Source organism: Anguilla rostrata, chromosome 8, assembly GCF_018555375.3.
Source record: "Anguilla rostrata isolate EN2019 chromosome 8, ASM1855537v3, whole genome shotgun sequence".
NCBI lineage: Eukaryota > Metazoa > Chordata > Actinopteri > Anguilliformes > Anguillidae > Anguilla > Anguilla rostrata.
Window position 1 is genome coordinate 53,315,134 of NC_057940.1, and position 14,892 is coordinate 53,330,025.

General features: G+C 45.7%; 1 protein-coding gene and 1 long non-coding RNA gene across 5 annotated transcripts in view; one reads left to right on the top strand and one right to left on the bottom strand.

Annotated features, from left to right (window-relative positions):
• Nucleotides 1-8,326: 8,326 nt before the first annotated feature.
• Nucleotides 8,327-12,605, bottom strand: LOC135262046 (stathmin-like). 3 transcript variants are annotated; one of them, XM_064348832.1, is made up of 5 exons: nucleotides 11,092-12,605; nucleotides 10,209-10,246; nucleotides 9,691-9,854; nucleotides 8,970-9,161; nucleotides 8,327-8,822 (listed from the first exon to the last, which is right to left on the bottom strand). In XM_064348832.1, exons 1-5 carry the CDS (start codon nucleotides 11,190-11,192, stop codon nucleotides 8,763-8,765), a joined length of 555 nt encoding a protein of 184 aa, XP_064204902.1. In that variant the 5' UTR covers nucleotides 11,193-12,605; the 3' UTR covers nucleotides 8,327-8,762. The 3 variants fall into 3 exon arrangements, with proteins under 3 accessions (XP_064204902.1, XP_064204904.1, XP_064204903.1); XM_064348834.1 differs by lacking the exon at nucleotides 11,092-12,605 and adding an exon at nucleotides 10,570-10,678; XM_064348833.1 differs by lacking the exon at nucleotides 11,092-12,605 and adding an exon at nucleotides 10,349-10,495.
• A 177-nt stretch (nucleotides 12,606-12,782) lies between these two features.
• LOC135262049 (uncharacterized) overlaps nucleotides 12,783-14,892 on the top strand; it is a 31,768-nt gene continuing 29,658 nt past the window's right edge. For both annotated transcript variants that reach the window (XR_010332088.1, XR_010332087.1), the window contains exon 1: nucleotides 12,783-13,065. This is a non-coding gene — a long non-coding RNA (uncharacterized LOC135262049). The remainder of the gene's footprint in view (nucleotides 13,066-14,892) is intronic.

Consider the following 14,892-nt stretch of genomic DNA (forward strand, 5'->3'; position numbering starts at 1 on the left):
CGTCTGGAGCGACCAAACACCAGGCTGAGGTCTGAATTACATAGGGAGAATCCTCATCTGCAAGTGCTTGTCACACGTCCCCAACACGATGCACAATAAGGACATAATTGTGCTGGCCATAAATTTTGCTTCCCGAATACAAAATAATCCGTTATTATAATGATTTTATTTTATTGTTTTTGCAATACATCACATTCAGCACAATGGTGTGCCCCTGGTGGGTATTGCCCACAGATTATCAGTGACTCATGACGGCTATAGTTTTTTTGTTAATTTATGGCTACACACAAAAAGAATAGCACACATATGCACACATTGCTTAGTGACAAGCTCACATCTTTCACAGACTGCGAGAGGAAAGCGAGCCTGTGCTTTAATCACCGTTATAATCCAGGATCAGGTTTGCTCTTTATGGCAGTCGCTTGTAAAAAGGCGACGATGAGCCCAAACCAACCGAAGATTTCCGACGGAACCGTGAAGTTTGGCGGCTAGTTACCTGCGAAGATGAGTCAGAGCTACCCACAAAGAATAAAATGAGACTGTGAGAGCTGAGATGAGCAGGGAAAGCACCGTCGATGAGGCACGATATATATATGTATATTTATTTATTTATTTATTTATTTATTTAAACGGACTGTGAAAATAATGATTTTTTCTTTTAGAAGAAAAAAAAAATAGCCATCTTCATTTTTATGGCCCGGCAGGGATCGTACATTCTATTACCACTGTTATTTTATTTTATTTTGTTTTATTTATTTTTCGTTTGCAATTTTGCCGTGACCAAAAAAAACAGTTGGGCGTCAGGCGTAACGCGCGAGCCTTCGCACCGCGTGCGACTTAGCCGAAGTCACGTGATCTCGCAGACGAATCAACGAACGGCGGCGGAAGCATCCGAGCACACGGTGTACCTTAACTCTGAGCCTCTGAAGCGTTTCCAGCCGTCTCCGTTTTCGGCAACCGGCGGCCGCGAGGAGAAACAGAAAGAACGAACGAGGGGGCATTCCGACAGCCCCCGTTGAAGAGGAACGCCCAACACTCACGCAACCAAACCCGCGTCGCTAAAAGCAGGGCAGGAATCGTTCGAGCCCACAGCCTGTAATTTGCTTCTTTTTTTTATTGACAGAATAGCCCATCCCAATCTCGGCTGAGTGGGGCAGTTAAGCCGTCGAGCGGTTTCCATTTTGAATACTTGAATTGAACTTCAACTTCCATCGCACCCGGTGTTTTACCCAGACGTCATCCGCTCGCTCATCTCTCCCGGCGATGGAACCCGAAATCTTCCGTCCTTGAGAGGTGCTAGCGGTACGTCCCCCGTCAGCGCGCCCACGGCTGCAGGTCGCAACCATTTTCAGTGGATGGCGCGTGTGCGGAATTTGGCCACACGGTACGATGGGTACGGACATCCTTCCGTGACCAATCAAACGCAGGGGAGACAGTAACGAGGTGGATGCCTGCACAGAATCACCACAGACATAGCAGGGAATGGGTATCTAGTGATTACACAAACTAAACGGTAACCCTTTATACAAAAGGACGATTTCTGCAGATGACTTACAATTTTAAAAGACGAATCCATTTTCCCCAATTTAGAACAAGACTTTCTCACACGATTGTATGTTTTGGCTGGTAACATCGTTAATGGACTACCACCCCAAAGCTGCTCCATCGGATTGAGATCTGGGGTCTGCCTACGCAGGAGTAAAGTGAAGATGCTGTCACGTCTGAGGAACCAGACCGAGATGATGCGTGCTTTGAAACACGGCCCGTTATTCTGACGGAATTATTCATTCGAAAAAAGGGTAAACTGTGGCCATAAAGGAATGGATAGCAAGAATGCTCAGGCATGCTCTGGCATTCAAATGATTCTCAATTGGTATCGAGGGGCCTAATATTTGCCAAGAAAAAAATTCCCCACGCCATTACACCACAACCAATCACCTGCACTGTTGACACACAGGCATGATGGATCCATGGGGTCATGCTGTTTACACTAAATCCTGACCCTAACATCTGCATATTGCAGCAAAAGCAGATTCATCAGACCAGGCAACATTTTTCCAATATTCGAACATCCAGTTTTGGCAATTGTGTGCCCACTGTCGGCTCACCTTCCAGCTCGTAGCTGACAGGAGTAGTTTTCTACTGCTGTGGCCAATCTTCTTAAGGGTTTGATGCATTTTACAGAGCGTTCAGAGATGCCTTCCCGCACAACCACTGTTGTAAACCGTAAACTGCTGTTATTTGCGCATTTGGCCTTTTCTGTTAGCTTGAACGAGTCCACCCATTCTCCTCTGACTTCTCTCATTAATAATTTTTTTTCCCACACAGAACTGCGCTCACTGTATGTAATCTCTAGACTGTAGTGTGTGAAAACCCCAGGAGGGGAGCTGCTTGTGAGGAAACACCACATCTACACACACACACACAAACACACACACACACACAGATATATACTGTATATATGTGCATTCTGTCCGACCTACCAAGCTACAGATAACAGATAACAGCGTATGGTAAGTGAAGTGAATACATGTCATCCGCCGTTGGGAGGTCTGAAAGCAGCTACCAGATGCCTCACACCCCCTCCCACTGACCATCTTTCAAAACCATGTTACAACCCCCACCGCCCCCCCACCACCACCCTCCTCCCCCTTCCATGTATTCTCCATTGGTAACCCACAACACACCTCAGTCTCTTGCTCTGTTCCCCAAGACACTTCAATTTTGATTTTCTTTCACGACAAAGCCAAGCACACCACGCAACGCGTCCCATTTTAAATGGATACAGTGGGTGTTCTGTCGTTTGTATCTCCCCCCCCCCCCAGACCAATCTCTTTCGTCTCCAGAGAGGGAGGGGGAGGAGAGGCGACGGGAGGAACCGGCGCCGTTTGAAAGCCGTTAGGATAGAATGGGAAACGAGGGGAGGCGAGCGGAGGCAAAGCCTGCTGGGTAATGGAGGCAGCCCTCGGCTCCCGACGCCGGTCTGCGTGGGGACGCCCCCCGTAGATTATTTACAGTAAGAGCAATCGTGCCCCCCCGGCTGTAACCGTCACTCCGTCTGAAGAGCGCGGCTGCAGCCGAATCGCCAAAATTCGGCCTCGCGAAAAAAGAAAAAAACTCGAGATGCGAAACAGGAAGTTGGAAGCGCTTGGCGTCACGCCGAAGTGAAACGCCGTGTGGCAGCGGGAAGCGGAAAGACTACGGCGAAGCGAGCTTCGTGAGCTGATGCACAGTCCGTCAGCTGGCGAACATAAGTATTCACGCGCGCCTTCATGCGCTTTCTAAGGCGTGACCCCAGAGATGTACATAATGTACAAAATGTACATAATTAAATTTGGATTAGAACCGTGACAAATCACAACTTGCGGGTCTAGGTGGAGCGCCAAGTTTTCAAAAACAGACAAACACATCCATGAAGTAGAAAGAGGATGTGCCAACGTGTATGCTTTTTATTTGCTCCAAATAAACATTTGTATTTCTAAATTATATGAATGATATAGAGCATTTCTGAGAAAGATTTGTTACACTTCTGTTAATTGCACTTCGTATTTCTAAACAATCACAACTCGTAAATTGTGGATGTGTTTTCCTTGCATTTCAATAGATCACAAATGGATTGGTCCATGTGAACATTCTTTTAAATGAGAAAAATGCCTTTGACATGGTTCTGAATACCTATTTAAACTGTACACACAAAAATTGCAATGCACTAAAACCAAACAAACAAAAAACTGGAAGCTCGACAGAACAATTCAGATTTTCACATCCAAATGCATTCGTCTGTTGACATTTCTATACATTTAAACAAATAAACAAACTCAATTTTGCTGTGAAAGAAGCCAAATCGCTCAGTTATAAATCATAGTTGTCGCATAGTTGCCATGGGTGCACATTTCACTGGCGCGTCAGTCAAAGAAATAGCAGAAACCAACATCATGAATTGTGTATAATCTCTGGAAGGTTTTGGCAATCAGTGGTGACTGTGTTGCAGTCAAAATTTACACATAAATCCGTCTTTTTCTATCACGGCGCCATTTCTAAACAAGTTGTTCCATGGTTTTTTGTTTTTTTTTTTATTCCAGAGGGAATCGAAAAGAGCAACGGCGGTAAATGACGCAATGATGCGAATGTCGCCCGAAAAGCAGGAGAACTGAACAGGTCACTAACTGGATCGCAGCGCTGGGCAAGAACAAAAAACACCCACACTGCCACATTTCGGACTGGAACAGACACCCCCCCGCGGCAACTGAACACAAAATAAAAAAATTTAAAAACGTATCGTCAGAGCAGAAAAACCCACGGCCCTGCTTGCATTGTTTTATGGGTCGAGGTCCCTGAATAGCGGGCTGACTCATTTGCAAGAATGCCAGGGTCAGCCCGAGCCAGCAAGCAGTCCAATCATGTCAAGTGTAAAACTGCTGCAGGGTGAAACAGGTTCCCCACAAGGTCCACTTTGCAAGGCACGAATCAGGTCCCATTAAACCAGACTGACTAACCAGACAACTTTAAATGCGAATCGAAGGTGAATCGAAAGCTCACTCTGACTCACCTCAAGCACTGAGCTAATCTTTTCAATCGGTCAGGAATGTTCCGGTAACAAGACCTATTCTTTCTTTTCCGGTCCAAGCTTTCCTCCGGCCAGAGCCAGTGTCTTCTCGAAATTGAAAGGAAGACGTCGGAAAAACACAAAAAAAGGAGGAGAAAAACGAGCGAGACAAGAGATATACGTGCGTAGGCGCGTGCTTTAAGCAGCAAGGCCGCACGGCGCCCGACGAGAGAACAGGCCTTTTACGAGCGCGAGCGAACCTTTATCTTCACGGAAAACAAAAGGCTGGACACAGTGGTGAAGGGGCTACTCCTTTCAGAGACCGGACCTTTGTCATTCTCCGTCTTCCAGCTCATTCCGTCTACAACGGCAGTGGCCCGGTCAGTATGAAAGTGCGCTGGAGACACGCCACGGCTTCCAAGTATCCGTTGCGTACCGATTAAACAACCCATGTACAGGGTCTACATTTTTTTACTGTAGCAACTGTTCGAACCGCAAAGATATTGTAAAACCGCCTCCATCGGCTTTCATTGCAACTATGAATATTCAATGCACTCCAAGAAACAAACAAAATGAGAAGGAATGGTTTTAATTTCACTTGGGAGCAGCGGGCAGCCACAGCGCAGCTTGGACCAACGGCAGATCTGAGGCCAGTGCCCTGAATGCTTGTGTTTTCGGTGTGGGAGGAAACCGGGGTACCCGGAGGGGAACACAGGAGCGACCGTCAAAGGGCGGAGAGGATCGTGCGTACGGCCAGGACTCGAACCCAGAACCTCCCTTGGGGCGAGGCAGCCGTGATAACCACCGCACCACCGTGAAAACCTGTAGAATACCACACAGACTGCTCACAGGACCTTAACAAAGGACCCAAGGTGTAGCTGCCACTGTAGCTATCCCACTGAGCTCCGCCCACTTGGCACCCGTGCCAGCCCACTTACCCGCTGCTCTGCCCACTTGCCACCCGTGCCAGCCCACTTACCCGCTGCTCTGCCCACTTGCCACCCACGCCAGCCCACTTATCCGCTGCTCTGCCCACTTGCCACCCGCGCCAGCCCACTTTCCCGCTGCTCTGCCCACTTGCCACCCGCGCCAGCCCACTTACCCGCTGCTCTGCCCACTTGGTACCCGTGCCAGCCCACTTACCCGCTGCTCTGCCCACTTGCCACCCGTGCCAGCCCACTTACCCGCTGCTCTGCCCACTTGCCACCCGTGCCAGCCCGCTTTCCCGCTGCTCTGCCCACTTGCCACCCGTGCCAGCCCACTTACCCGCTGCTCTTCCCACTTGCCACCCGTGCCAGCCCGCTTACCCGCTGCTCTGCCCACTTGCCACCCGTGCCAGCCCACTTACCCGCTGCTCTGCCCACTTGCCACCCGTGCCAGCCCACTTACCCGCTGCTCTGCCCACTTGCCACCCGTGCCAGCCCACTTACCCGCTGCTCTGCCCACTTGCCACCCGTGCCAGCCCACTTACCCGCTGCTCTGCCCACTTGCCACCCGTGCCAGCCCACTTACCCGCTGCTCTGCCCACTTGCCACCCACGCCAGCCCACTTACCCGCTGCTCTGCCCACTTGCCACCCACGCCAGCCCGCTTACCCGCTGCTCTGCCCACTTGCCACCCACGCCAGCCCGCTGCTCTGCCCACTTGCCACCCGTGCCAGCCCACTTACCCGCTGCTCTGCCCACTTGCCACCCGTGCCAGCCCACTTACCCGCTGCTCTGCCCACTTGCCACCCGTGCCAGCCCACTTACCCGCTGCTCTGCCCACTTGCCACCCGTGCCAGCCCACTTACCCGCTGCTCTGCCCACTTGCCACCCGTGCCAGCCCACTTACCCGCTGCTCTGCCCACTTGCCACCCGTGCCAGCCCACTTACCCGCTGCTCTGCCCACTTGCCACCCGTGCCAGCCCACTTACCCGCTGCTCTGCCCGCCGTGACCTGAGGACTCCACACAAGCCTCGGGAACCGACTGGAGATCCTGCGTTTCAGAGCCTGCTGTGCCGAAGGCGTGTGTGCACGTGTCAACACGTCCTCCGGTTCCCAAGAACGGAACAGGCAGCGCGTTAAAAAGAAAGTTCGTCGTCGGCGTTCAGCACAATTCTCTTTCCCCTCCCATCAGATACGCACATTAGCAACGCGATCATAAATTCGCGGCGCTTACGAGACAGGCGCATCGAACCGTGCCTGAAAATTCTGAAAACACCCGTTTTAAAATGCAGAGGGGGCAGCGGAGGGACTACAGTTCCACGGCACCTGGGAGAGAAAGTTCCGGAACGCGTTGCTTCAGGCGGGTTCGTCGCCCCGGGGTGCCACGTGAACAGAAGGGGGTAGCGCCCTCGCCTCCATTCCCGAGGCGGGCCGGGTGAGACCTCGAATGGAGAGCTGAGAAAGGTGCAGCCATCTGCTCCACCCGACGCGACCAGCCTTGAGAGCGAACACTGATCCACCGCCGAACCTCGCAGGAAGGTGCGCCATCTTGTCTCGGTGTTATGAAAACATGGGGTTTTTTTTTTTTTTCGCCGCTGGGGTGTTCAGGCATTACCATTCTCCGCGGGGCCTCTCTCTCAGCGGTGTTCGTCCCCCTTTGGGACGGTTCTGCCGCAGCCCGAGGTGAACAAGACAGCCGTTGCTTCCCGACCAAGCCCGGTGCGAGTTACAGACTTCACATTTCATAACATCCATTTTTCATAAGGCGGCGTTTCCTCTGAATTATGCCACAGGCGTCCCGAAGCCTGCGCTCGCATCGCGAGGAGCTCGCTTACGCTGTGGAATGAACGCGGAATGCAAAACCTGGAACCTACTGGAAGGCGGTCTTGATCTGACCCTCACCTCCCACCGTGTGCTGTTCCCCTCACAGGAACCCTGAAATATTTGAACTCATCGGTACAAAAATATTGACGGGGCAAGACAATGTTCTTCCCTAACCAATTCGAGGAGGAAATGTTTGTTGTGTCTTTTTTTGGCTCAAATATTTTTTTTCCTCCAGACCCAACATGATCTATAGACAAACAGAGACATTTTTTCAATTTCATTCAGTCCAAAAGCGTGACAAGAGAAAAGACGGCTCCTGCTCAGCGTGAATACACCGGCAAATGAGAACTACCGTACGTGTCATGGAAGGCAGTGTCGTCCTTGACGTATGGCTTAATATACTCAGCTAGAGATAGTGCCTCACTGTTCTCTGTGACAGACTAGGGGCAATTCATATGGAACAGAATCAGTCACCAATGGGTTGACAATTACAGCAATACAGCATTTTCCCTTTTACAATGCCGCCCCCTAGTGGTCATTTGACATAAAACAGCCCAGAGATCGTATTAATTCAGCCGTTATCCGCTCTGACAGTTGCACAGCGAGGAGAGGTCAATACTGCCCCCTGCAGGCAATTCTGTGAAGTTGCAGCTTTTATGACAGAAGTGTTATTATTGTAGTCAGTTGTGCTGAACGGTATTGGCTGGCATTAAGTGTGGAGTTCTCAGAAATTGAACAGGTCAGATAAGATTTACTATTTGCACTTCAGTAAGAGCTAACTGTAAAAATATTTTTATGCGGTTCAGACCAAGCAGTTATCCATCCAAGGGCAAAAAAAAAGTCTTTCAGCGGCATTTAGTGTGTTCAGGTTATCACATCCACAGGAAAGATTCCAAAGTAATTATTGGGTAAAATAATCTGTTGTAAACCCCCAAACCCAATTAAACTGTGTACAGATCATATCTCAACCCCCCCCCACAGCCACGCACACACACACACACACACACACACACATAACGTCCACAAAGGAATCAGCAGAGTGGAATATTTTATCATGACACAGCGGTAACATACTGGAATTTACAGTACAGCAAATTCAAAATAGATATCCTGTGCCACTTTATTCAGCTCTAGTACCAACTTGCACCCTGCAATGGATAAGGTTAAGAACGCTTTCTCATGGATAAAAGTTGTGAAAATTTCAAAAAGGCTCAAACGCTCAAACGACAGCTGGCAAACAACAAGAAAACTGCTGCAACGTGACAAGTAAAATCTACACTGACAAACCTTCTTGAGCATACTGGGAGACAAGGAAGACAATTCACTAAATCCTCCTTTTCTGGCAAGTTCTGCAGCGAACAAAACCAAGACGAAGAAATACTGGCCATGAAAAAAAAAAGGGAGGGGGGCTATTTGGAAATGTAAAAAGAACCCATATTTCAAACCCCCCCCAGAACAATTTACAGTTCATCTCTGTTCTTCGTCTTTGTTTTCTCTGTTCCGTCGAACCTCTTCCAGTTTTTTATCCTGAAAGGCAGCGACACCAGCGCAAGGCTGTAAATATACGACTGAAGTGCACCTCAAATCAAAGCTGCGCCACAGGAATACAATTGCGTTTACCATTAAAGCGCACAGGGCAAATGGAAGACGTCGCCCCCGACCACCGTTACCCACCTTCTCCTTGAACTTGTCGTTCATGGCCTGCATGCGCGCGGTGCGGTTCTCCTTGTTGGCCTCCATCTTCTGGTTGAGCTTCTCCTCCGCCATTTTGCTGAAGTTGCTGCTCTCCTCCATGGCCTTCTGCTGCACCTCCTTCTCGTGCTCGCGCTTGTCGGCCAGGTGCTTCAGGACCTCGGCTTCGTGGGACTTGTCGTTGTGGGGGGGGGGGGGGGAATAAAAGTGCAGGCGGGCACATGTACGCAAACCGAGGCCTACTCGACACATCGGGGGACCCGATTAAGCAATTCAGTACATCACACTCATAGCACTTCACAGAAAAACTGGGCAGAAACCAGGCCTGAACCCCCAAAAATCAGAGGCGTGCAGACATTTTGAGGGGCAGGGGCTCAAGCCAAGATAAAAGCCGACACTGGCACATTACCTCATGCCCCCGTTGCCCTATCATCTGGCATTTTAGTTTTATAATGACTACAACGATTTAATTAGGTTTAATAACAGTAATCATGATCATAACAATAACAGCAGCAACAACACAACAATAATAATAATAATAACAATAATAATTTTTATTTATTTGGTCCAGAGGGGCATTTCAGCCAAGGAGGACAAAGGGCCACAAACAAGCAAACAGAGACGCAAACAAGCCCTGTTCTCTTTAAAAGGTTAGGAACGAGGCATACAATTTGGCGAACCGCGCTTGGGTCGGATGGGGTACCTTGCGCCTCTCCTCAGCTGCCTCCAGCTTCCTCTGGATCTCCTCCAGAGACAGGTCCTTCTTCTTGGGGGTGGACAGGGGGAAGTCTCCCCTTGAGGAGGGGCTCAGGATGACCTCGAAGGCCTGGCCTGAGGGGCGCCTGTCCAGCTCCTTCACCTGAATACCTGCGGGTCAAAGCTCTGCAGGTCATCGACCTGACCTAGCACAGGTAGCGTGACTCCTTCAGGGAGCACACTCCTTAGTTTCATTCACTTATATCACCACATTTACTTGAATAATGTTAAGTACACACTCAGTCCAATAAACATGAGCACTTATTTACAGTTTGTCTGAATTGCCCCTTGAGCTGACTTTTTCTGCATCGCGGTTATCCCTGACCTATATGAATATGAATGAATGAATATGAATTAATCTAAACCACCCAAATCACAAGGTAGCTAACAAACAAAGAAAAGAGAAGACCACTGTAGGCTTCAGAACCAATTCTGAAAAAGACTGATGCTGTGAAATTTGCTTACCATTAGTTGCCATTTTAGATGACTGACGGTCGGAGTGCCTTTAAGAAACAGAGTTCAGATAAATGTAAGTTACATTACAATGGACGAGAAAAACAACTTTCAACCGTATCTGAAGACTTAAACCGTATAAAGTTTGTGACCTCTTTGAAAAGTACTATCCAACGCCGCCTCCGGGACTAAGTAGGTACCGATGTATGACGTTCTTGCTTTCGCCAGCCTACTTCAGCTAGTCTAATGAACTTAGTTTGATTGTGACCTATGCCGGGGGAATCATAATTGACGAAAATACTACACCGTTTGTTTCGCTTTCATCGAACATCACTTAAATTTCGCAATTGGTCCGAAGTAGGTAAACATTTACCTGTATTAACCTCTGTGTAGCCTAGCTGCAACTTGCTAATTTTATGTGCTTGCTAGATAATTTGAGGCTCGCGGGTTTTGCTTTCTCTCACCAGAGTTTAGCAACCGCCTTTCAGCTAACGTTAGCTAGCCTACAAAACGAACGATAGTTGGTAGCTACGAACTTGACGGTCAGTGCGGCCTGTAGTCTAGGAGGCTGTCAAAGAAAAATAAAAAAAACGAGCTTTATTTTAAATTCATTCAAACGGATTAGCATTATAAATTATTACGTCGCGGAAATCTGGCAAGTAAAATTGGTCTGTAGTTTGTTTATTACTTCGCTAGCTTCTTAATTCAATGTATAATATTTGTCAAACAGCTAACGTTAAGTGTAAATTACTGGCCGGATTCCCACCCATTTATTATCACCGTAAGTTGCTTACCTACATTCGCAATAATAAAACATTGCTAGTTTCTTAAATAATAATAATAATAATAATAATAATAATAATAATAATAATAATAATAATAATAATAAATAAACCTTGGTGCTGATGCTCGTTTCTTCTCAAGCAGCCTTTTCCGCGCCAAATTCTCTCTTTCCTTCAGTCTCTGCAGTTCGTGCAAAAGGTATGAAAGTAACATAGGCCTACCGTTGTCATAGTTACTATGGCCAATTGACCTTCCCTGATGTGCATTATGTAGACTAGTTTTTACTATAGTACAATAAAACCGGAGGCAACATAAAATAAATGGTGTTTTTTTATTTCCCCATGTTTGCTCATATAACTAGTTATCTCATTAAAATAGCTGCACAGCTGAAATAAGCAATTCTTCGTTTAAGTCCATCAATATAACACCCTCCCCCCTCAGTGTTCAAATATGGATAATTCTTTATGAACTCGAAAACTGGTGGAGCTATCGTATTGATTATGACTAATTGATAAACCAAAAATCCATCAAACTGTATAGTGTGAATGACAGCAGTGTAGCGCCACCTATTGGGGAATTCGTGAAGTATTCGTCTTTCATGACCACGGAGGAGTGCCCTGCCTTTTTTATTCTAATGCTTTAGGACTGTCAACAAATTGCATCCACTCCTTAAATTTGTCTTCCAAAATCCAGTTTATAGCACTAATAATATTAGAGCCCCAAAATCACAAACCATCCCGTGGTGGTCTGCACAAGAAATATTATTTCCTAGTATCCACTCAAAATAAAACTTGCAAGGGGGAAAATGGCATATTAAAGATGTAACTCCTTAATTTAAAACAACATTTAAAGTTGAAGTTTGACAGCTTGTTAGTTACAATTTGGGTTTCAGTTGAAAAGTTCATTCAAACGATTTAGCAAAGAATGTTCTTTTCATTCGACAGCCATTTTGTTTCGGGGGATTTACTAAACCAGAATAATTAAAATTTATGAAATGTATAATCCAATAGTAATGAGAACAGCACACTGTGGCTATGGAGTTTTTTTCTTAATGAGAAAATTAATGAAATTAAGACCAGAGGCAAGGTGCTGTAATTACAAGCATGCTTGTGGGTGAACCAGGGCTGTCAGGTGAAAAACGGTGAAGATTCTAGGTGCACAGATAAATAAAAAAATTGAAAAAGATCTATTTGTTTTATTAAAAAAAGGGGGCCCAGAGTAATATTCTGTCAGGGGGCCCAGAATAGCTATGCCCCTGGGGTGTACACTACCACAATGACAAGGCTGCTTGTTAATGGTCATTCAACTTGACTGCTGACCCCATGCAGGCAAGATCTCTATACAATGCAGTGAAAAAGGATTCCCCCGCCCCAATTTCCTCAATTATTGCATATTTTGTCACACTGAATGGTTTCAGATCATTAGACAAAGAGTAATATTAGACCTGAGTAAACACAAAAAACTTTTTTTTAAATGATTATCTTAATGATGAAAGTTATCAAACACCCCTATCACCCATGTGAAAAAATGCCCCTTAATTACTCAATCAATCAATTAACCAAATGTAAGTGATAATTAGATTCAGCTGATTGAACACAGCCATGCTTGATTGTGGTGAAAGCTGTTGAATCTAAATGACACTCATATTGAGACCACCGTGTTCAATCGAGGTTGCGTTACTGCATCGAAGTGTCCTTGACAAGCACTCCCAACTGCTCTCAAGAGGATCATTGAAGCTGATAAAAGGAATAATGAATTACCATTCCATTTGAATGCCTCAGGTTGAGTATTCCACAGTTCAACAAGCTCATTATGCCCAAATCAAAGGAAATTCCAGAAGAGATGAAAAAGAATCAGTCTGGAAAGAGTTACACATCCATTTTTTAAGGCTCTGGGACTCCACTGAACCACAGTGAGATGTTATCTCCAAATCGAGAACACTTTGAAGTGGTTATTAGTGAATCTTCCCAAGAGTAGCCGGCCTGCCAAAATATCTCCAAGGGCACAGCGACAACTCATCCAGGAAATCACAAAAGATCCCAGAAGGACATCCAACGAACTGCAGGTGACTCTCTCCTCAGCTAAGGTCAGTGTTCATGACTCCCCTATAAGAGGCTGTGCAAAAATGGGATTCATGGGAGAGTAGCAAGGCAGAAACCACTGCTAACCAGAAGAAACGTCAATGCTCGTCTCACATTTGCAAAAAAGCACCTGGATGATCCCCAAGCCTTTTGGGATGTTTTTGGTCATTTGTAATAAGACATTTGGTGATTTGAATTTGTCCTAATATAGGCCTATTTCACAAGATGGCGACCAAAACCGGATGTAGGGATACTTTGTTTCCGGTTACCGTTGCTACGGACGCAAGTCCATTTCTGACAGCGAAAAATTGAGCCTAAACAGCGACGTGTGTTCTCACAGTCCCTGATAGCTCTGCCAACGTTCACTGTCCGATGTTATCCGCATTGTCGAAGCATTGCCAGTGAACGTTAAGCGGTCTAAACTGGACAAGGGCTATAAATTCTTTTTTGAGAAGTTTATATTCGGTTATGAAGGTAAGTATAACGTTAGCTCTGGTTCACCAGAAAGCTAAATAGCTAGCTTGCTAACCACATCAAGTTAGCCGATTAAAGAGATGTTGCACTTCGACATAAATTCTTTTCTGGAGGCGACTTCATTGTGTTTTCGTAGCGTGAAGCAACATCTGCTGTCCGTTAACAGCGTCTCTGTTCCTCTCGGTTGTCCCGAAAATGAATGAATAGGGAGCCTGACAACTGTGAGGAAAAGCGATTCTGTTAACATTGACGGTCAACAGGGGAGGCAAATGCTATGTAAGTACAATGTTAGGCTCCACAAAATTACTTATTATACCGAAGTGAAATATCTCTGAACTAAGTTTTGTACTACCGTTACTATTTTGTGGCATGCTGTTTGTGCTGTACTTGTTCTAATCTAATAAAGATTTATATTGCTTGTCAGATCGCCTGTGTAATGGTGTTCAGTTCACTACCGAGCTGTTTGTTTTCATCGCTGATAAAAACTACCCACACATTTTTAAATCAGCTGATATATCTTAAGTAGGCTTGTCGCGATGTCCGTCAATACATTTTGTAATTACAATTAACAACTAAAATAAACGTGCATCTGCAGTTTCAACATTGAATATCCAGATATGTGCTTGCTAACAAGCTAGCTGGCTAAAACGTAATTTGCTAATCATAACATAACATATAGCTCGCTAACTGATTTTATGACATTCCAAGTTCCAGCGCACACCAAACTGCATGCTATTTCGCCGAGGCTTCTATGAAACTCTCGCTGGTTAAGAGATTATTTTCTATTTCTCTAGCTCTTTGGGCCATTCCCTGTGAAATTTGGTGCCCCTACTTGAAAGGTCCTAATACCAAGAAAATAAGGACCCCTTAATGAAGTCCGAATTATTGCCTAATTCAAATTTTAATTATTTAACGTTTTTGTTTGCTTATCCTTGATTGTACTGCCAAATTTTGCTGATGATAATGTTAAACTTGTTTTTCTCACTTAGTAGCCCATGAAGAAAAAAAAAGAAATTATTAAAAAAATAAAAACGGATGTCTTGTGATATGCCTGATTATAAACCGAGTTATATATATATTCAGAATTGTAATTTATATATTCAGAATTGAAGTTATATATTCGGAAATTGAATTTATATATTCGGGAATTGTACTTATATATCCAGAATTGAATTTATATATTCAGAATTGTAATTTATATATTCAGAATTGAAGTTATATTCGGGAAATTGAATTTATATATATATTCGGGAATTGTACTTATTATCAGAATTGAAGTTATATATTCGGAAATTGAATTTATATATTCGGGAATTGTACTTATATATCCAGAATTGAATTTATATATTCAGAATTGT

Bases quoted from the DNA above. Each gene is read 5' to 3' on its own strand.
- LOC135262046 (XM_064348832.1), bottom strand. From the start codon at position 11,192: ATGTTACTTTCATACCTTTTGCACGAACTGCAGAGACTGAAGGAAAGA. The intron at 10,247-11,091 runs GTTTATTTATTA...TGTTTCTTAAAG, and splicing joins AAACGAGCATCAGCACCAAG to GCACTCCGACCGTCAGTCAT. The intron at 9,162-9,690 runs GTACCCCATCCG...CACAACGACAAG, and splicing joins CAGCTGAGGAGAGGCGCAAG to TCCCACGAAGCCGAGGTCCT.